Raw genomic sequence first — 21,869 nt, forward strand, 5'->3', positions numbered from 1 at the left:
ACTTCCTGGGAGCGCCTGCACATTCTCAGCACTTGCACAATGAGGTCACTTCTGGGAAGTGACATCATCACACTGGCTACGGATGTACTTCTGTGCTTCGTGAAGGGCAAATTCAGCTTGTTTGGAGCCAAAATTGGCCACGGCAAAGCACAGGAACGTGCCCATGGTTGGCGTGACAACATCTCTTCAGGAAGTGACATCGTTGCACCCCACTGGGAGTGCACCTGTTGCGTGCTATCATGGGTTGCCTGCAAATGGTGGGCTATTGCTGGGAGGGAGGGTGTTTGCAACACGGAAATCTAACCCTGTCAGGTTGAACGGTGGAAGTATGACTGGCCCAAGGTCCCCTAGCAAGCTTCCACAGCAGAGTGGGTAGTCAAACCTGGGTCTCTGGGATCCTAGTCCAACTCTCTAACCACTACACCATGCTGGCTCTCTCTACCTTCTTCTGATCAGCCTGGCACACCTACTTGTCAATCAATGAAAATTTTTGAATGACTCTTACATAAAATTGCTTGGTCTGAGACATTCCTGGAAATTTGGGGGTGGAGTCTGGGGAGGCAAGATTTGGGAAGGGCAGGGCTCATTTCGAGGGGGAACACACAGGAACACAGTTCCAGTAGTTCCCCAAAGAGGTCACATGTCAGATGGCCCCGCCCACATGACTCTCGGCCATTTGGGGCCCGTTTCAGCTTGGATTGAGGCCGAAATGGCCCGGATTGGGCCTCTAACGGGTGGTGGATCACTCTCCTGCTCAGCAGCGGCGTGATCCTGACCATTTTGGGCTACTTTTTGGGCATTTTCAGCCCCTTTTTGCCATTTTGGGCCCAATTTCGGTCCTGAACGGCCAGGATTGGGTCCAAAACAGCCAGGATAGGTGATGTTGAGGGTGTGGCATATGCAAATCAGTTATGCTAATGACACATTTCCAGTGAGGTCAAGGGGTGTGGCATATGCGAATGGGTTATGCTAATGAGTTCCTCCAGCTCTTTTTCTACAAAATGACCCCTGGGGAAGGGGTTCAGTGGTGTATAATGACACTCTCAAAAAAAGACAGTTAGTAACCCTGCCTTTCATAATGTCTAGCTTGGACTTCAGGTGGGGCAGACAGGAAAGTCTAAGTGAAGCCCATAGGATCTCCCAAGTTCTCTCCAGGAGTAGTGTAAACACTTGCTATGGGTAACACTACGGGTAGAGTTTTTGGGCACCATGGGCATTCATCTCAAAGTCTCAATTAAACTGTGCTATGCAAGAGGAAAATGAGGTTGCCAGTTCCATGGGTGGAAACTGGGGAAGGGTAGGACTTCGGTGAGGTACAATTCCAGAATCTACCTTCCAAAGCAGACATTTTCTCCAGGGGAACTGACCTCTGTGGCCTGGAGATCAGTAGTAATTCCAGGAGCTCTCCGGCCACTGCTTGGAGAATGGCAACTCACCAGTCTATCAGCTCCAGATTTTCTTTCCCATTACCCACTACTACGTGAGATATTTTAACAGGCGATGTCAGGAATTGAACTGGAGGCCTTCTGTAGGTGAAGCTGTGGCCCTGCTACTAAGCCATGGCCTTCCACGCATCCCTGCCAGGATAATAAGACATCACAGAAAACTTCTCCCTTAGCACCTATAGAGCCGAAACAGACGTGACGAGATACTTAGGTTCAACTCATGTTCTCTTACAAAGTGTAGGCGTCCTTGCAGCTTAAAGTTTAGCATTTACAGAGCAGCAGGGAGGGAAGTGCAGGCGTGGGGTGCCTTTCTTCCCGCTCTCGAGGTGCATCGCAGCATTTTCCCTTCCCCACTTACACGGAGTATCGCTTCATCCCCCCCCCCCCAGCCTGGCCCCTGCAGAGTGATGCCTGGCTGCACTGGGAGAGCCGGGAGGAAAGGCGCCCAGAGCATCTCCCCCCCTTGCTCGCCTGGCTCCTGCCCAAAGCCACATGGCCCAGAGCTGCATAGCCCAGCATGCTCTGTCTTTACCCTGATCGCACAGACTGTTGCTCCACCCACCCCTTGCCCAGCCCCTGCAGAGCGACGGCAAGCTATGCAGCTCTGAGCCGCGCAACTTCAGGTGGGGGCTAGGCGAGCAAGGGGGGGAGATGCAGCAGTGCTCTGGGCACCTTTCCTCCTGCTCTCCCCGGGCAGCCTGCCGTCGCTCTGCAGTGGCTGGGCGAGGGCATCGCTGCATCTTCCCCCTCACTCGCCTGGCCCCCACCTGAAGCTGCACGACTCAGAGCTGCATAAACTCTAAGCTGCAAGGACGCCTATACTTCCCGACAAACCTTGAGGTAAGAGAACACGAGTTGAACCTAGGTATCTCGTCACGTCTGTTTCGGCTCTTAGACACTCAGCTCCTTGGAAGAAGTCTCAAATGCAGCTTAGATGGCAATGGAGGAGGCCACATGGGAAAGGGATCTGTTCTGATCACAGGATTCAATCCGTGGTGCTTTAGATTAGCTTGATTGTCAGCCGTTCTGGAACCTGATGAGCTGTCGGGATGTTGCGAACACAAATATTTCTAAAATTCTTAAGAAAAGCAACCCCCTCCCTTTCCGCCTCACATTGTTTAACTCCATTAACCTCTCTTTGTTATTTTGAAATGTTTGTTTATTCTTTGAATATGTTTTAGAATGATTCATCTCATCTCTGGAGGAGACTTCAAAGCATACTGTTAGTGGTGTATTAAAAACGGACAAGCTTGAAGCTGTGGGGAGAACTTCCTGCCTGTTCGCTCCTTCTTGTATTATCCCAGTTGCCAACTCTGGGTCAGGAAATTCCTGGAGATTTGGGGGTGGAGCCTGAAAAGGGAGGAGTTTGGGAAGGGGAGAGAACTCAGCACGCCTATGATGCCATACAGTCCATTCTCCAAAGCAGCCGTTTTCTCCAGGGGGATTTATCTCTGTCGACTGGAATCAGCTGTAATTCCTGGAGAACTCCAAATCCTACCTGGAGGTTGGCAATCCAAACTATTACAAAGACTATTACAATAAACTATTGCAAAGGGCTTCTGCAAAAAAATAAAGATATGCTCTCTGAACATCACTTACCAGCCTCTGCAAAAACCGGGCTTGTCTGGGGACTCTGCGGGCAACCTAGAGAAGATTGAATGGAGACCGTCATTTAGTAGGTTTGCTTTTTTAAAACCAAAAATGGGGGGTGCGGGGAAATATTGTGGCAAAGCTTAGCAGTTTAGAAAAGGTTGACTTTCAGGGAACCATTTTCATCGCAAGTTTTATTTACAATTTATTTTAATAGCAGAATCATGTCTACTCAGATGTACATATATGTTCAGTGATGCTTACTGTCATCACATCTAGTTGGTACCTCAGGCAGAGCAGACAAGAAAAGTCGGGCTGCACCAATAAGGCCCAGGAAAAGAAAAAGACGTAAGGTGCATTGGGAGAATTGCTTTATTGATAATGGTCAGGGCTTTTTTTCAGCTGGAACGTGGTGGAATGGAGTTCCGGAACCTCTTGAAAGTGGTCACATGGCTGGTGGCCCCACCCCCTGATCTCCAGACAGAGGGGAGTTGAGATTTCCCTCCGCACCACTCCAGTGACATGGACAGCAGTCTAAACTCCCCTCTGTCTGGAGATCAGGGGGCAGGGCCACCAGCCATGTGACCAATTTCTCCAAGGGCAAGCCGCCACTGAGTTCTACCACCTCTTTTCCCAGAAAAAAAGCCCTAATAATGGTACAGCCCAATGCCTTTCACCATTAGCTTCATCCGGGGATCTAATGAGACAGAATTTTTTAAAAAACTAACATTTTACAAAACATCAAAAAACAAATGCATGTCTCCTCAAATCATGCTCATGAAGCTATGCAGAAGGATCCTATTAACTGTCTGTACTTTGATTTTCAATATCATTTAAAACATTATTTCATTTTTTAATTCTTCCTTATTACAAAGCTGGCAAAGCTACTAGCAAAACGTGTTGGGACCTGTAATTATCAATACAAATTATTCTCCCATTGCACCTGGATTCTTTTTCTCTTTCCGGACCTTCATGGCCAACATTACCGTTGAGAAGCGGATGTGACAGGTCTGGTTTGAAATGAGCTGATGGATTAGTCTCTTAGCCCTTGAGGAAGCTAGCACACTTTTGTGCACATATGTGAAACAAATTCTTTAGCTAGCAGTTTGTCGAGCTGAAGAGGACTGGAAATGATCATTTGAAAACTCGAACTGCCATTGGAGAGTCCTACAAAGTGCTATGTGCAAACAGACAAAGCAACAACAACTACAGAATATTGGATTGCACTTGTTCATTGAAGTTGACTGCGTTTTGTTTGCAACTGACACAAACTCTACAGATTGAAAGATTACCAGCTCATTTGGATTTAGGATATCTTCATTACACATTGGACTGAGTGAGATACTTATTGGGGAAGTGTTTGTATGTTTAACATAGAGAAAGACTGATACCGTGTATTTTGAAGTACTTGTATTTAATTGTTTCACTACATTGTACATCTTTTTCATTGAATACATTGAATTACTTTTGTATAAAAGAGTGCTTTCAGTTTGGTTCAGCTATAGAGTCGCTCTCCGTTTAAGAAGCCTCTCAGGTTTGTTGGAATATATGTGTGTTGCAAGGTCTGTGATTCAGTCATTATGGGGTTAATGTGTTTACCTACCATGCTATTGTTTAGATTGACCTGGAAAGGGAACCTGGCACAAAGCCAATAATCTGCAAGCCCGGGAAACTTGAGAGTGTTTGTAAACTGTTATTGGTCAACAGGTCAGGTGACTGTCCTTTCAAGGTCAAGAAGAAGGAGGAAGAAGAAGATTCTCCATTCTGTTATCCCAGCTCTTTGTTGTAAACAGTAGTGAGAAAATGTAGCTCCAGGTGTTTGTTGTTTTGTAGCAATCCTGTGACCCTTTTCCCTTTAGAAGTAAATGTTTTTAAAAGCTAAACTCGTGTGCTGACTCTCTATTGATCCAAGATCCATTGCACCTCTGAAGTAAAGCTTATTTTTTAACCTTTTTTTCCCAACAAGGTTTAGGGGCACCATCTAGGCCTGTCTGGTATCACCATTGCCCCACGTGAATTGAGCGTGCATCTGACAACATGCCCTGCAGACATTTCGAAGGAAGGTTAACGATGGCGAACAAGCTGTCTTTCCGGAAACTGCACGTCCTGCTGATTGTAATTCACATCTTTTCTTTTAGGAAACCTTGAGAAGGGCTCCTGGAAGGGATACATTTCGAATCCTCCCCCCCCTTCCCCGGATCATTCTCCATAGCACTGTGTAGCCAGTAATAAACACGCTGCTCCTGAGTTGTCAAATCTGTGTATATCTGTCTACACGCACACACATCCTAGAAGACAAAACAATTAGCAGATCAAAGCCGCGCAAAGGAATCTCAATTGTACTGCCAAAGTATGACTAGGTTGGATGCTTGTTGAAACGGTGAACTTGCAAGGCCAGAGGAAAAGAATGCAGAGCCCTTGGCTCACGGCCAGGTTCCCATCGGGGAAAAAAAAATCCAGAGAAATGCCCGATTTTGCAATTCACCTTTGAAGGCTTTTGGGGCACCCACACATGAAGCCGCCTCCTTTTCTCTCTCTCTGGGCCCCGTCCTTGCGCTTTTCTTAATGCCCCAACACACAGAAACAGAGAAGGTGCCGCTTTTTCTTCGCTGGGCCCCCAGCCAAAAATGTGTAAGAGAGAAGATCTGTTGATCATCCAGCACCAGCCGCGATGACAAGCAGAACACGCTAGCAATAAAAAATTATCAAACGCTGTGGCCATAACTGCAGCCCGTCCCATCATTACCATAGCAAGAAACAAATACACTCTTTTTGCATTTGTACTGTCATTACTGGAAATATTCTAGGGCTGATCCCAGGAGAAAAGGAAGACAGAGGTGATTTTGTCCTGATCCCCCCCCCTTCTCACTGTTCTCCTTCCTCAGTACTGGGGTGTGTTTTGTTCAGGAGCGTTCTCCCAAAAGAAGATTTGGAGGACAAACAGCAGGTTGCTAAACAGCAGGTGGATTACAGCTGCGTGTTATTGTAAGAGTGCCAAGTGGGACTCATATAGCACCTGTCAGGGGTCATTTCATAGAAAAAGAGCAGCAGGAATTCATTAGCATAGCTCATTAGCATAACTCATTAGCATATGTCACACCCCTTGCCATCACCGGAAGTGTGTCATAAGCATAATTGCTTTGCGTATGCCACACCCCCTGACATCACCTATCCTGGCTGTTTTGGACCCAATCCTGGCCATTCAGGGCTGAAATTGGGCCCAAAATGGCAAAAAACGGGCTGAAAATGGCCAAAACGGGGCCCAAAATGGTCAGAATTGGGCTGCTGCTGAGTGGGAGAGCGATTCACCACCTGTCAGAGGCCTGATCCTGGCCATTTTGGGACCAATCCTGGCTGTTTCAGGCCCGATCCTGGACATTTTTGGCCAAATCCAGGCCGAAACAGGCCCAAAATCAGGTGGGCGGGGCCACCTGACATGTGACCTCTTTGGAGAACTACTGGAACTGTGTTCCTGCGCATTCCCCCTCAAAGTGAGCCCTGACACCTGTACTACGCCAGCGGCATTGGTTGCCAGTGGAGTACCGGATCAGATTCAAGGTTCTGGTGTTAACCTACAAAGCCCCATGTGGACTAGGACCCATGTATCTGCGGGATCGCCTCTCCCTAAATATTCCCTAGAGGATGCTCTGATCAGGAGAGAAACAGCTGTTGGTGGTCCCTGGCCCCAGGGAGGCCTGCTTATCCTCAACCAGAGCCAGGGCCTTCTTGGTCCTGGCTCCAACCTGGTGGAACTCTCTGTCTATGGAGATATGGGCCCAGACAGATTTGTTATACTTTCGCTGGGCCTGTAAGACAGAGATGTTCTGCCAGGCATACAGTTGTGGCTGGGCCAGGCCTGCACTGGCCTGGTAGGGAGGGAAGAGAATGATCTGAACCCTCCCAATTAGGTTGTCCATCATCCTGTTTCCACATTGGTTAATATTACTATCTGTTGCCATTAGTTTTAATTAATTGTCTGTGATGTTGACTGAATTTAAATGTTTTAAATTGTTTTTATGGAAATATATTTATTGTGGCTTTTAAATGATGTGATCTGCCCTGAGCCTGCTTACGGGGAGGGTGGAATAAAAATCTAAAATAATAAAGGAAGGAGGAGAAAGTTCCATTTGGCCAATGGAGACGGAAAGCGGCTTACGATATCATTCTCATGACTCTGAGATGAGGTCAAGTTCGTGGGGGGTTGAAGGTAAGAGATGGACAGAGGTGGTTTGCCATTACCTTCCTCTCCATAGCCTCCCCCCCCGCCTGGTCTTCCGTGGTGGTCTCCCATCCAAGTACCAGCCCTGCTTAGCTTCCAAACTGTGAAAAGGTCAGGTCAGACTGGGCTACTAAGGCTGCTATACCAGTGGTTTAGATGGTAAGTAGATCGTTTCAGGTGGGTAGTCATGTTAGAGTTTGTCTACACGAGACATCTTGGTGTGTGTTCGTCAAGTGTAGAGAGACACAATGTTTGGTGGGAACTGTAGTTTTAAAAGACAGAGCTGGTGGAGATCGCGCCTCAGAGGGCTTGTTAGTTTCATCTTCTCCCACCTGAGGGTTCTGTTAATTTCACCTCTCCAGTCTAAAACTGTGTGGGATTGCAACCAGAGGGCAGCAAGGAATGAAAATGCGCTGGAGTTGCCTTCCAGAGCTGGACTTGGACCTGGAGAGGTTATAATGGAGTGAAGTTTTCCTTCTGGTTTTTCACAGCTCCAGTGTATAGCAAAGCCTTTGCCCTGCCACTGGTTCCGTCTTTTTAAACTACCCTTCCTGGCTAACATTTCATCTCCTGACAGGTGTTCTTCATGTGTCAGATATCTTGTGTCAAGAGATTCTTGATCCATAGTAGAAGAGCAAGATTCGGGTCCAATAACACCTTAAAGACCGACGAGATTTCCAGAGTATGAGCTTTTGAGAGTTAGAATCAGAGGGGACGTTGCGGTGGGGTTTAATCACCCTGACCCTGTTGGCCTGCCAAAGGTCTCACTTTTAGGTCTCACAAGACATCAACCTCCAAAAAAATAAAAATAAAAAAGAACAGGATGTAAAAAAAATTGAAATATCCATATGTGGTCTCTATATTGCCACATTTGATGCTAAAAACCTAAAACAAAAATATTTCTCTTTTGGCTCTGGTTTGGCGAGCAATTTCCTTATGAATTGAGGAAATAAGAATAGCCTTCTCTGTTCTTTCCACCGATCTTACAGAGCAATAAAAGAGATACAAGTTGACAGAAACCACCTGGATTGTGTAATGAGGGCCTCTTAGCTCGTGGACAACAAACTCTATTTTGTTAATCCATCTAAATGCAGCCATCACAACAAATAGTAACCTGACTGAGGATTTCCTAAAACAAGGTACACGAAGGGGACGAGGGTAGAAAGATGGAGTGTGAGCTTAAGAATTTCAAACTGTTTGCATCAGATTTGAGTTAAATCTGAAAAATACGCTCTTAAACATCCTATCAACTAATCTCAGAAAAGAACAGGGAAATCTTTTCCGTTATATGGTGATAATAGCAAGAGTATTATATACAGCAAAATGGAAAACAGCTGCTTGATATGTCACAGTGGAGGGATAAGATTTATGAGTATGCATCAATGGCTAAATTAACTACTTATCTGCATAATAGACTGATAGCTGAATTTTGGGCGAAATTGAAGGATTTCTTTGACTATTTAGGACAAAATTAACATTAATTAAGGTAAAGACAAGAAAATAAAATGTAGAGAATTAAGGGAAGGAAAATAGAAGCTGATATTATAGTTTCTATAAGTAAAATTAACTAAGGAGAGAGATGTAATTATGTTTAATTATGGCAATTTTGAATGTATTCTTCTACTAGTTCAATCTAATTGTAAGCACAGTGCCTGTATAACTCTCAGATTAATTCCAAATGTACTGTTTATACAAGATTCTATAACTCAACTCAATTTCCAATGTAGTGTTCGTCTAATCTTTTATTTTGCACTTTCTATTTTTTTCTTACATCTTTTCTTTTAAATAAAAATTCTTTATGTTTAAAAAAGAATGAATTGTGAGATGTTTATGAGGTCTGAATGCAGCCAAGTTCTCTCTCACACACTAATGAAGAGCTGCAGCCCCCATATCTGGGATGGGGGGGGGAAGGTATGCCACCCAAGCAGGGGCTTCAACCTCCAAACCACTTACTGTAGACATTAAATATTGCATAGCATAACCATCTGGAACAAAATCACCCCAAAATCATCCCATTACAAGCAGGGAGGCTCAGTCCCTGTATATATGCACAATGTTCCAGTAAGAAAGGATTTTGTGCATGGAAAATGTTTCTACAGCATCATGCTGGTAAAGAAAGAGAAATATTTCCTCCACAAAACAAAGCTCCTGGAATATGATGTGCCTGGAGATCTCTTCCCCTTCCCCTCTTCCTTGCTCTAAATGTATATACTGAAATAACTGATTCCTCCCTTCCCTGAGAGAGATTTTACGACTGTTTATATGAAGTTCTGGAAGGAGAAGTTGGCACAAAGTTGAGCATTCCCCATTGTCAAAACATATATGACCCCTCTGCTCCCGTTTGTGTGGACTGTCTTGTTCATAAAAATGGAGGGGAGGGAACTTACAGACACAAAGGGGCCAGATTTGGTTTAGTCCGCACAGAAAAGGGAGAGGGTTCAATCCCTCCATTCCAGTTGCTGTGTTAGCCATTTAAGGCCCACAGGAGGGGAGGGGAAGCTTTTGACAGGGCCCCCAGCTTTGGTTTCCAAAAGGGGGTGAAAAAGCTCTTCCCCTGCCTTGTAGGATCCCAATCCAAATAGGATTTGTGAACAGCTGTAATTTAAAAGACGCCGGGTAGGTCTGATCATGAGGGTTTCAATGTTCAATTTTAAAAGGTTGTTTCAGCAGCGGAGATAGAAATCGGAGATAGGATTGTTCACGTTTGGAATCAGTGAGCCTTAGGAATCAAGCAGGGTATTTCACAGACAGACCAGCTTTAGCAAAGCAGGGGGAAATGTGTTAAGAAGCAAACACAAGAGCTCGAAGGTTTATAACACTAAAGAAAGGGGTCATATGAAGGGGGGGATTGGCATATATGAGGCAGGTGTTTAACTCTTCTCTTACTTGCCAATTCCACCTTTGCAATCCTATGCTAACGGTCCGTAGCTCATTTTTTTCCAGGCGTGCTCTGAGACCACAACTAAGTTCGGTTGGAGATTTTCCGGGGAGAACTGGCAAGCAGGACTGGGGGGTGTACTTAACCCTTCCCCTCACTTGCAAATTTCCTCCAGTCCATCTTTCCAGATGGCCTCCAAAACTGAAATTAAGACCCGGCTGTGGAGACACAATCTTGGAAGAAGGAAAGCAGAAAGGGTTTATTTCCCCCTTCCTCCTACATGTTGCCACTCTTTGACAGCTAGTGTGGCCTAGTGGCTAGAGTGTTAGAAGACCCACTGTGCTATGGAAGCTCTCTGGGTGAGCTTGGGCCAGTCACACACATTCTCAGCCTAACCCACCTCACAGGGTTGCTGTGAGGATCAAATGGGAGGAAAATGTAATAAGCAGTTTTGGGTTCTCATTGGAGAGAAAAGTGGGTAGAAATGAATAAATACATAGAAATACCACCCACCCAATTCATTTTACTCAGCATATGTGGGTTTGGGGAAAACACAGACCTGCTCACTATTAGAAAAGTTTAAGTTATTCTTCTCCCTGCATTGCCAGGCTGGGAAAAAGTTTCACCCCTGGACTTCTCTAGATGTTAAAGGTACAGAACTGCCATCCATAAAAGACGAAGGCCGCAGATCCTAGCTATATCAGTGAAATGGGAAAACAGCTGGTCTTAAATGAAGCAATCAAACTTTGCTATGGTTTCCAGTGCAATAAACGGTTTGTGGGTGGATGAAATGGCCTTGGAAGAAGGTCAAAAAGAATGAGATACAGGCTAATTAGGGGAGCAGCACACAGAAGTAGGAAGTTCCTTAGTAAAGCTTTGAGTTTGAGTGTTGGACTCGTTCTTGCTCATTGGGTTTCCTGTCACCACAGCATAGCCTGGAATTCACTGTAGATTTAAATCATTCAAAAAATATTGCGTGGATCGCTCCAAAAGTATGATGGGAGCATAGAACTGACATATTTTTTAATTATTATTACTTATTCCGGTTCAGTGATTTCTATTGACAGACAGATATTAAGTAGGTGAAACTTTTTGATGCTAGAAAACTCTAGCACACATTGGTTCTCTAGGCAGATTCCAGCCACGTAAGATGTCGCCCGCACAAACAGATGGACAAACTGTGAAGGCATAAACTTTGATCCATATAAAATGTTTTGTGTCTGTAAGAAGTAGGGGAGAGTATGGATTTGCGAACAGAAGTTTATCAGGCAGATGTTTCAGACTAAGCCTGTATTTCTCAGGGCACATTAAATTTGGCTCTGTAAGCCAACATTCAACTAGGCACAAATGCTTTCGATTCATACTGAGTCATTTTTGCCCTCTAGGCTAATGGGCAGATATTTTTCCCCATAAAAGCCAAGCGGAGGCAGCTGGTAACATATATATGGATCCATTTCACAAGAGCCATATAGACAAACACGATGAAATCTGGATGCAACAAGAGCTGTCGTTTTGAACTAAACGGACCATGCTGAGCACTGACTGGCTCGTGCCTATATGACATCGTGCAACACCCTCTCCCCAAAGCAGCTTTTCAGCTTAAAAACAAACAGCTGTGCTCTTTGAATCTTTAATGGTACAATGTTAAGAAGTGTTCCTCCAATCTATCGATGGGCTTATACTGGATTAACACTGTTTAGGATTGCACTGTAAAAGTATGATCTACAGGTGGCACTTGACACAAACTAAGGTTGCTTCCGCACGAGCAACTTTTGCTGGAAAAGACATCAATTTTCACTCATGTAATATGGAGAAAGCAGACTAGGTTATTGCCAAACTATTACATTCTATAATAATAATAATAACATTCGATTTATATACCGCCCTTCAGGACAACTTAATGCCCACTCAGAGCGGTTTACAAAGTGTTATTATTACCCCACAACAATCACCCTGTGAGGTGGGTGGGGCTAAGAGAGCTCAAGAGAACTGTGACTCGCCCAAGGTCACCCAGCTGGCTTTGTGGAGGAGTGGGGAATCAAACCCGGCTCTCCAGATTAGAGTCCCGTGCTCTTAACCACTACACCAAACTGGCTCTCAATTCTATTGTTTTCCATGTCGTTTCTGCATCTTTTAAAGGCAGAGCGGAAGCATAAGGGATGAATAAATCATCTTTGGTTGGCATCATCAGTATTGTAGCCAAGGCAGGTCCAGTGGTTGCTCTGTAGCTGATATAGCGTAGTGGTTAAGTAATTGACCTGCAGTGCAGGATTTTGCCAGTTCGAATCTCACTATTGCCATGAGCTCAGCAGTGGCCTTGGGTAAGCCACTCCTATCAGCCCCAGCTCCCCAGCTGTATTGTGGGGATAATAATACTGACTTTGTTCAGTGCTCTGAGTGAGGCACTAATCTGTCCAGAAGAGTGGTACACAAATGAACTATTATTATAACACTGACTTACCTCATTGATGTGTGTGTGTGATGCCCTCAAGTCAGAGTTGACTGATGGCAACCCCTGGTGGGGTTTTTATGGCAAGAAGCTATCAGAGGTGGTTTGCCATTGCCTGCCTCTGCAACCCTGGTCTTCATTGGAGGTCTCCCATCCAATTACTAACCAAGACCAACCCTGCTTAGCTTTTGAGATCTCACGAGATCAGGCTCACCTGGGCTATCCAGGTCAGGGGACCCCATTGATAACTTAGGTTTTAAAATGTTTCATAGCTCTCATTTTGAAAAATGAGTATTTTTTTTAGAATAAGGAGCACTTCAAACTCCACCACTGACTTGTCCCTCCCCAAGATTTTCTCTTCTTCAGTGTGCACATTTAAACATTACTCTCCGGTTAACAATATCTCTTTATTAGCTCTGACAGTTTGCATGGTAGGGTACTTAAAGGGAGAAGGTCACGGTCAAAAGAAAGCTCCTTTAAGGTGGTGCTGGAAGAATTTACATCCTTATCAAGTTTCGTAATTGTTCATATTCTACTTATTCACTGTGGATGCTAACAATGCCAAACCCTGAAGCACGCATGCCACTTGGGCTCGAGAGAAACCCGGCAGAAGTTTAGTCTGTGGTGTGAGAATGCCTGATTTTCCATCCATTTTATTTACCACCCCACTTATTAAGGAAGGCTGGCTACAGACCTGAGAGTTAAGATGGATTGTGAGTACCAGAGGACAAGAGAGCAGCACAGCAAGAGTGTAGTTCTGTCTGAGGGCCAAACTGGATGAGACAGGGCTCCCCAAGTTCAGTGTTGGGACACATTTGAAAGAGTGAATTTCCATTTTAAAGAAATTCTCTGGCACCCTTTGGGGTCAGAAAAATGGTGCAGGTGGAGGCAGGATCTCTTCCTCCTCCTGCACCATGGTGGTCCAAACCAGAATCAGGCCCCAGGGGAATTCACTCTTGAAAAAAGTGACACCCATTTCAGGGACCACTGTCTCTTCTAGTTTGGCCCTCAGAAGAAGTGCTCAGTGTGGTTAGTTGTGCCTCCAGAAGAGGCAGGACAGGGTATCCTTTGCCCTCAATTCCTGTTGCTCATTGCCTTTCCAAGTGGTGGCAGGAGAAAATCACATGTGGCATTGTGTCACTTCCAGGGAAAACCTGGAAGTGACAAGTAACTCTAGGAATCACCAGGAACTCTATAGTTTTACCAGTGTTATCTTCCCATGTCCCTGGCCCAACCCTCCTGCCTGTTGTAAGGTGGCCAACCTTCAGGTAGTGGCTGGAAATCTCCGAGAAAGTGAACTGATCTCCAGCCTACGAAGATCAGTTCCCCTGGAGAAAATGGCTGGTTTGGAGGGTGGAATATGTGGTTTATACCCTGTTGAGGTCCCTCTCCTCTGAAACACCACCATTGCCAGGCTCCACCCCCAAAATCTCCACAGATTTCCCCACCTGGAGCTGGCAACCCTAGCTAGGTACGGAAACCAAAAGGGAAAAAGCTTCCTCAGTAGAACTGCAGCAAAAACAATAAAGGAAGCAAGCCAAAAGGTGTATTGCCCTATGTACAGTTTTACAATGAATTTACAATAAAGAATACAACAATGAAGAGCAGTTTAGTACACAATTATTGAGAGCAAGAAAGGTTCCATCAAATTTCTTCAAATATTCAACAGGTAAGTGGTTCTATTTGTAATCACGTCACTGTCAGTTCGTGTTAATTCATTCCAAAGTCCATAGGAGCTGTTAGAAAACAACGAAGAACGCTAAGTGGCAACGAGCTTACCGGTCCAATCCAATTTGGCTCGTTTCAGGAAAAATCCTTCATCAGGCCACCAACCTACAATTTATTATTAAAAGTCCATCATAGACTATATCACGAACTGACAGCGACGTGATTACAAATAGAACCACTTACCTGTTGAATATTTGAAGAAATTTGATGGAACCTTTCTTGCTCTCAATAATTGTGTACTAAACTGCTCTTCATTGTTGTATTCTTTATTGTAAATTCATTGTAAAACTGTACATAGGGCAATACACCTTTTGGCTTGCTTCCTTTATTGTTTTTGGTGCAACCCTAGCTAGGTGCCAGGCTCAGCCTAGCAACCCTAGGACAGAGTGACTGTTCCAGGCCTGTCTCTGGTGATGAACAGTCCTGTAATGGTTTAGTCTGACCCTTGGGGAGAACACAGACTAGTGTGGTTAGAACCCCCAAGTGTGAGAGGGCCTAAACCTGGAGCTTAGGCTGTAGACACTGGTCAAAAACAATCTGTTTAAAGAGAAAGATCATGAATGTTGAAAAAGAATTATCACTCCATGGTGGTTCAAGGCTTAACATCTATGATCTCATATACCAGAGTGGAGTTAAACTCCAACCTGAAGCTGTAACTAGTATATAAGTGTGTTGGCACTTGATTGAATTTGGAATCTTGTACCTGTTGAACTTTTAAACTTCTGTAACACAAATAAAACACCTTTTGTTCTTTTAAACTCTTGCCTAAGAACTCTTAGTGGCCTACCAGCAGCCTCCATTGGGTTCCAGCCAAAAAATGTCCACAGTATTTTATTAGACAAAACAATGTGTCACATACAAGCACGTAGTGGGAAAGTGGATGAGGCAGATGCCCCTGGAATTTTGCCTGATGTGCCTCTGTGAGCCAGCCATTTCCAGCTGTTTGACATACTGAAATTAAGCAGGTGAAGTTTTCAGTAAAACTTTCGGGTATGAAGCAAGGCCAACAGAGCAGGCATGCCAGAGCCGGGTACACACTGACTCTGTGGTAGCTGGAATGATTTTCAAACTGCACTCATATCTTGGCAAGATCAGAATATCAGTGTAGGACTGTGTTAGCAACGGCAGCCGGCCAGAGCTGCAGTATTCTAAACCATCCTTTGAAAATATGCCACTAGCCAGCGCTGGCTCATTCCACAGCAACAAGTGTGGGCATTTGTTTTGGACTGCTTTGGGGGAAAGTGACTCACTGAACGTTCACAAAGCCAAGTCATTCCTTAATAGCGTCTCCCACCCAGCTAGCAATCTTGTAGATTCCAAACACTGATCGAGAGCTCCTGGTTACCACCTGTTCTCCTGTAGATTTAAGAGGGCTTCTCTAATCTAAAATGTGTGGCCAGATAAGGTTCATGAATATGCATCAATGGCCAAATTAACTACTTATCTACATAATAGACCAATAGCTGAATTTTGGGGAAAATGGATTTCTTTGATTACTTAGGCCAGAACTAGGCCGTTTTCACACAGCCACGCACCCAGAAGATCGCACGAAACTCACGGCATAAATGTGTCTTCCTAGTGCGATTTCCTGGCACGATCCCGTTTAATGGCCCTTTTTCTGACATCATCGGGCCATTAAAGGGGATCGTGCCACTTCATGCCGTGAGTTTTCACGATCTCCCGGTGCGCGTGTGAAAACGGCCCTAATATTAATTAAGGTAGCTTAGTATAAAGATAAAAGGATGAAACACAAAGAATGCTTAGTAAAGTAGTTGATATTAAATTCTGTGTAAGTAACCAAGGAGAGGGAAGGAGATTTATTACACAGCTAAGTTCTGTTATTAAAATTCTTTTTATTATATTCTTATCAGTTTAACTTAATTTTAAATGTAGTGCTTGTTTGAGTTACAAATTAATTTCAAATGTACTATTTGTATAAGTTAGTATAAATCTCAAATTAATTTCATCTACTGCCTGTATAAGCTTTATTATACGCTTTCTATTGTCATATCCTATCTTTTCTTTCTAATAAAAACTTCTGTTTAAAAAGTCACTCCACAGTCCAAAACATTACCAACAGGAATCGTTGTGTCATTTTCAACTGCCCAACCTTCTCGTACTTAATAAGTGTGAATTTAGTCATTAGGGCTGGTCCCCAAATCCTCAACAAAGTGCGACCGAATAAATTGCTTCCTCCGATAAAATAGCTTGGACTTTTTTGGTTTGTTTTTTGCTAGAGTCCAATGTATTCGTAGCTAGTTATGAATCTGATTTCTCTATAATACTTTCCAGATACCATTTGGATTTATGACTTGTCATCTAATTTTTATCAAACAAAATTTAAAGATATAGGAGTCCTGTTGCATCTAGGGTTGCCATTTCCAGGTTGGGAAATTCCTGGAGATTTGGTGTGTGTGTGTGTGTGTGGGGGGTAATCCAGGGGAGGGCAGATTTGGGGACGGACCTCAGCAGGGTATAATGCCATAAAGTCCACCCTCCAAAGCAGCCATTTCCTCCAGGTGAACTGATCTTTGTAGACTGGAAATCAGATGTAATTTTAGGAGATCTCCAAGCTCCACCTGGAGATTGGCAACCCTAGTTGTGTCTGGCCACTCAAGGCTTTGATCTTTCTCTTTCTTTCTCTCACACATTCAGCTTCAGTTTTTCATAGACTGGGTTCCAATTCACCAACAGTGCATTGCTGAGGCAATCATCCCTCAAAGTCCCGCCTCCCCTTATGGGCTCCGAACCAATCCTTGTGATTTTGGCCTCATTCAAATCCAATCAGAGCTCACAGAACTTGGAGGGGGAGTGCACAAGCCTCATGTTAAAAAAGGAGGGAAAAATATATCTCCTCAGACAAGGAATTTGAGGCTCTGGAGAACAGCCATCAGTTTAGCGAGGGTTTTATTTAGCTTTTAGGAAGGAGGCCAGCTGGCTTAGGGAAGAAAGCTTATTTTATTGAGAGAAATAAACATGCTGTTAAGGGCTCAGTGTACCAAACTTTCTTCTAGCAGGGTCCCAAATATGATACCTGTGAGGGGGCACAGCTTACACACTACCAGCACTTTACTCCAAGCTCCTGTCACCCATTTATCTGATTATGGGCACGGGGTTTAAAAAGAGACAAGGAGAGGCCAGGTGGGACATTTCCTTAGGACGGCACTGTTACCTGTGCAGGCTCTGGGGACAGGAGCTCTGTGAGTTAAAAGGGCAACCTTGAACCTATAGAAAATTTTGTTGGATGTGGTAACAGGTTCCAGTGAAACCTATAAACTGTCTGAAGAGAAGAGGACCAAATTTCTCCTCAGTGTTTATTTATGTTAACTGAAGCTCAGTCACAATGTTAAATCCAGTCAGTTTGTAACCTCTGGGGGTGAAGATGAGAGCCAGTTTCAATGTATAACCTGAAGCATCCCACACAAGGCATTTACCCTGTTAAATACTTTATTTTCAAATAAAAAATGTATTGTTTATGTCCATCTGTGTCTTGTCTGTCTGGTCAATGATCTATGAAAAGAGGATTTATACTTAGCTCAAAAATAATTACAACATCTTTCTAGCAAGGTCCCAGATAAGACTCCCGTGGGGCAGATGGGGTTTAAAAATTGTATTGCTGTGTCTATTGATGTTTTTATCTGGTTTTTAAGCTATACATGTTGTGTTCCGCTCTGAGCCTGTTTGCAGGGAGAGCAGACTAGAAATATTATTATTAATAATAATCAGGGCTCATTTTGAGGGGGAATGCACAAGAACGCAGTTCCGGCAGTTCCCCAAAGAGGTCACATGTCAGGTGGCCCACCCACCTGACTCTCGGCAATTTTGGGCCCGTTTCAGCCTGGATTGGGGCCAAAACGGCCTGGATCAGGCCTCTGACAGGTGGTGGATCACTCTCCCGCTCATCAGTGGCCCAGTTCTGACCATTTTGGGCCCCTATTCAGCCATTTTCTTCAGCCCCCTTTTTGCCATTTGGGGCCCAATTTTGGCCCTGAATGGCCAGGATTGGGTCCAAAACAGCCAGAATAGGTGATGTCAGGAGGTGTGGCATATGCAAATCAGATATACTAATGAAACACTTCTGGCGATGGCAAGAGGCGTGGCATATGCTAATGAGTTATGCTAATGAGCTATGCTAATGAGTTCCTCCCGCTCTTTTTCTACAAAATGACCCCTAATAATAATGATGATGATAATGATAATAAAAGACAAGGAGAGGCAAGATGGGACATCTTAAGAATAGGGCCTTCAGCTATATTTGAGGGGTATCACTACAATCTAGTAATAAAGACAATAAATCCATAAGCCCAGTGTACGACTACCTCATTCCCCCTCTCTGCTCTTCCCCCATAGCCATCACACTTTGCACAGCTATGGTTGCCAACTCTTGAGTTGGGAAATTCCCAGCCATTTGGAGGTTGTGGGGTTTGAGGAAGGATCTCAGTAAGATATAAGGGAACTCCGCAAGATATAATGTCATAGAGCCCACCCTCCAAAGCAGCCATTTTCTCCAAGAGAACAGATATCTGTTGTGATTCTGGGAGACCTTTAGCCTCCACTTGGAGTTTGATAACCCTATGACACGGCGCTAACCTCTACCTTTCAGAACTAGTCAATGGGAAGGGCCCATATCCTCCTAATTTACCTCACAGCAGCTAAATATTATATTATATTGTTTTCACCCCCCACCACCACCCACACATGCACACAAACTACCCCTGCAGTAAAGGGCATGAAAAATCAATGGGTCATTTGTTACAATAACATACACCTGCAATCCTGAGTGCACCTGAGATGAAGCCCCATTTAACACAGTGATATTTAGGACTGAATGATGTGCTGTGTCAGAAGTCTGTGATAGTAATTGCAGGCATCCTCTTTGGCACTAAAATCCTGTCACCTGATTTGTTGCCCAGAACAAAATATATGCCTCCTTAGCTGCTTTAAGCCTGGATAGGGAAAAAGACAGGTAGACTACCGACCTTTTCCCACTATGAGGACTTATGAGATGTGCAGGGGCATTTGTGATCGAGGAAATGGTGCCGTGAGGAGAGGCGCTCTTCTTCCCCTTTTCTAACTCCGTGGTTCTGACTCAGATCTTGACTATCCATGTTTTTAAAGTCCAGTCAGAGAATTCCAGCATCACATAACAGCATTAATAACACAATAACATTCAATTTATAGACCACCCTTCAGGACAACTTAGTGCTACACTCAGTTTACAAAGTGAGTTGTTACTATCCCCACAACAATCACCCTGTGAGGTGGGTGGGGCTGAGAGAGCTCCTAGAAGCTGTGACTGACCCAAGGTCACCCATTCGGCTTCAAGCAGAGGAATCAAACCTGGTTCAGTTCTCCAGATTAGAGTTCTGCCGCTCTTAACCACTACACCAAACTGGCTGTCATGTAGAGCAGCCCTTACTTCTGGGTAATACTTCTGGGATCAGGATGGAAACAGGAAATATTGCACATTGCACTTTAAATACAGATTATAATTTACTATGTTCAAATGCAAATCGTCCCTTAATGCCAATAAACTATGCATTGCTGGGAACACACAAACGAACTTTGGAGAGCAATTTTCTCTAAAGGAAAGAGGGGGTTAGTGGGGGTACTTTGGAATAGTGCAGCAGTGGAGCGAAGCATGTTTAACCCTTTCCCTGCCCACCCCAGCTGCTTAGTCTCCTTGTAAGGTCACAGGTAAAGACATCTTGTTGGGAGAAGTTGCTGCCCTCAAAAAGCAGCAGGCAGGGAAAAGGTTAAGCATCACCTTCCCCTGTTGAGCCATAATGGCAGAATAACCATTCCCAACGCTGTTTTCCATGAGAGAAAAAATAGTCACTGTGGTTTTGTTATACACTCATGCATGTCATCTGCAGTCCTGCCCACAATTTCCTAATTAATTTTGTGGAGTTTTATCGTTCTGTCGCTGTTTGCAAGTTACAGAAATCTTAAGCAACCTCTTGCCTTTACACTCATTTGTTCAAGATCCAGAATGAAGCACATGGAATATTTGAAGTGAGGGAAGCAAGTTTCGAAAACAACCAAAACATTCCAAAAACGTTACACTAACAGTAAGCAGAATGACTCCAGTCTAAGCCCACTGAAATTTGTTGAGGATTGCACTGTAAATAACACAAAAAAGAGCGGGCAGAGTTGCAGCTTTGAAACAAGCAAACATTCCAGCATCTTGTAAACCTGAGGACAGAAGTATTTCACTAGGTCAAACCAAGCGGTGTCCTGCCTGATACGTCTGGAACACACACCAGCAAGAAAATGAACACTCTCTCTTTATTCCCATGGTCTGTTCTCCCCAGATAGACTACATCTGAAAATGGAGTTTTCATTTTGTTAACTCCTGGCCAGATTTGTCCAATTCAGATCCCTGAGAGAGAACACATCCTGTCCCTTTGACAGCCGCATAAAAGACAGAAGGTTACCAGGTTCATCTTTTCCCTATCAAAATTATGCAGAAATGGGAGAACGTTGCCTGTGAAATTTTCCTTTCTAAACAACTCTTAGAAGCAGGCACCCTCCCGGGGTCTGAGACTGGCAAAGATATATTTAAAGAGGGGATTGCTTGCACATAAGAAATCTTTCCCCATATGTTTAGATAAGACTGCCACTTTTACATTTAGCTCTCCTCCCTGTACTTTTAACAGCGATCTGTTAAATAATCAAGTTGAGTCTTTTCCTACCAAGCCAGGAAAAACTTCCACTTGCTACATTACTGTGTGTTGGACTGCAATTAAAGTTTGGGGCGGGAACTCAGGGGTCTTCTACCAGTTTGTTCTCCTTAGCCAGAAACCAGTCATATAAGCCAGCCACAAATTTGTACTCATTAATAATGCAATCATACACTGATCCTTTTTTAAAAACTTACATTGTCGATGAGGCTGTAGTCCAGAATCTCAGCTTCTTCCAGTTCCCTGGCTAAGAATTCAGGATCTTGCTGTCCAAAAATGACCGACAGGCCCCAGCAGAAGCATACCAGCAGGATCATGGTGAAAAGGTGTCCCCAGGAGCCCCCCCTCCTCCCAACTAGGAGAAGATGGAAAGGCCCCCGGTTGCTGCGGCCGCTGCTTACAGCTCACTGAGACGAGGAAAGCACTCTGACAGGAGTTGGCTTGGCTGGCTGCCTCACCCTTCCCCTCCTCTGGATCAGCCCCTTTGCCAGAGTTCACAGCCAAGGTTGGGATTTCCTTGCTCTCACTTAATTTAGGGGGAAGGGAAGATGCTACTGTTTTGGGGGGATTCTCTGATCTATCTGACTTTCAGGAGGCCTTCTTCCCTCAGCCAATCCTCAAGGTTTCTTTCTTTTTTTCCTGTCTTCCTTCCTTCCTTCCTTCCAGCTTCAGAGCCCTAGCGCATATCAAGGAAGATGAAGTGGGTGCCCCTGAGTACATGAAGATAGCTGGCATCAGGGTTTTTTTTCTGGGAAAAGAGGTGGTGGAACTCAGTGGGTTGCCAGCACAGGGGGCAACTCTTGGCAGGAGGTGGTGCCCCTGGTACCACATGCATGTGCACAAAGTGCGCGCGCACTCCCTGGACCACACAATGATG

At 44.5% G+C, this 21,869-nt stretch overlaps 1 protein-coding gene across 1 annotated transcript in view; it reads right to left on the minus strand.

The window, feature by feature from the left end:
* Positions 1-21,395, minus strand: part of ITIH5 (inter-alpha-trypsin inhibitor heavy chain 5) — a 63,940-nt gene extending 42,545 nt beyond the window's left edge. The window contains exons 1-2 of the mRNA XM_054988762.1: positions 21,190-21,395; positions 3,045-3,089 (exon numbers count right to left, since the gene is read on the minus strand). Of these exons, the coding sequence (XP_054844737.1) occupies positions 3,045-3,089; positions 21,190-21,309 (165 nt within the window). The 5' untranslated portion in view covers positions 21,310-21,395. The remainder of the gene's footprint in view (positions 1-3,044; positions 3,090-21,189) is intronic.
* Positions 21,396-21,869: the final 474 nt, after the last annotated feature.

The sequence above is a fragment of the Eublepharis macularius genome, chromosome 9 (assembly GCF_028583425.1).
Source record: "Eublepharis macularius isolate TG4126 chromosome 9, MPM_Emac_v1.0, whole genome shotgun sequence".
Taxonomy (NCBI): Eukaryota; Metazoa; Chordata; class Lepidosauria; order Squamata; family Eublepharidae; genus Eublepharis; species Eublepharis macularius.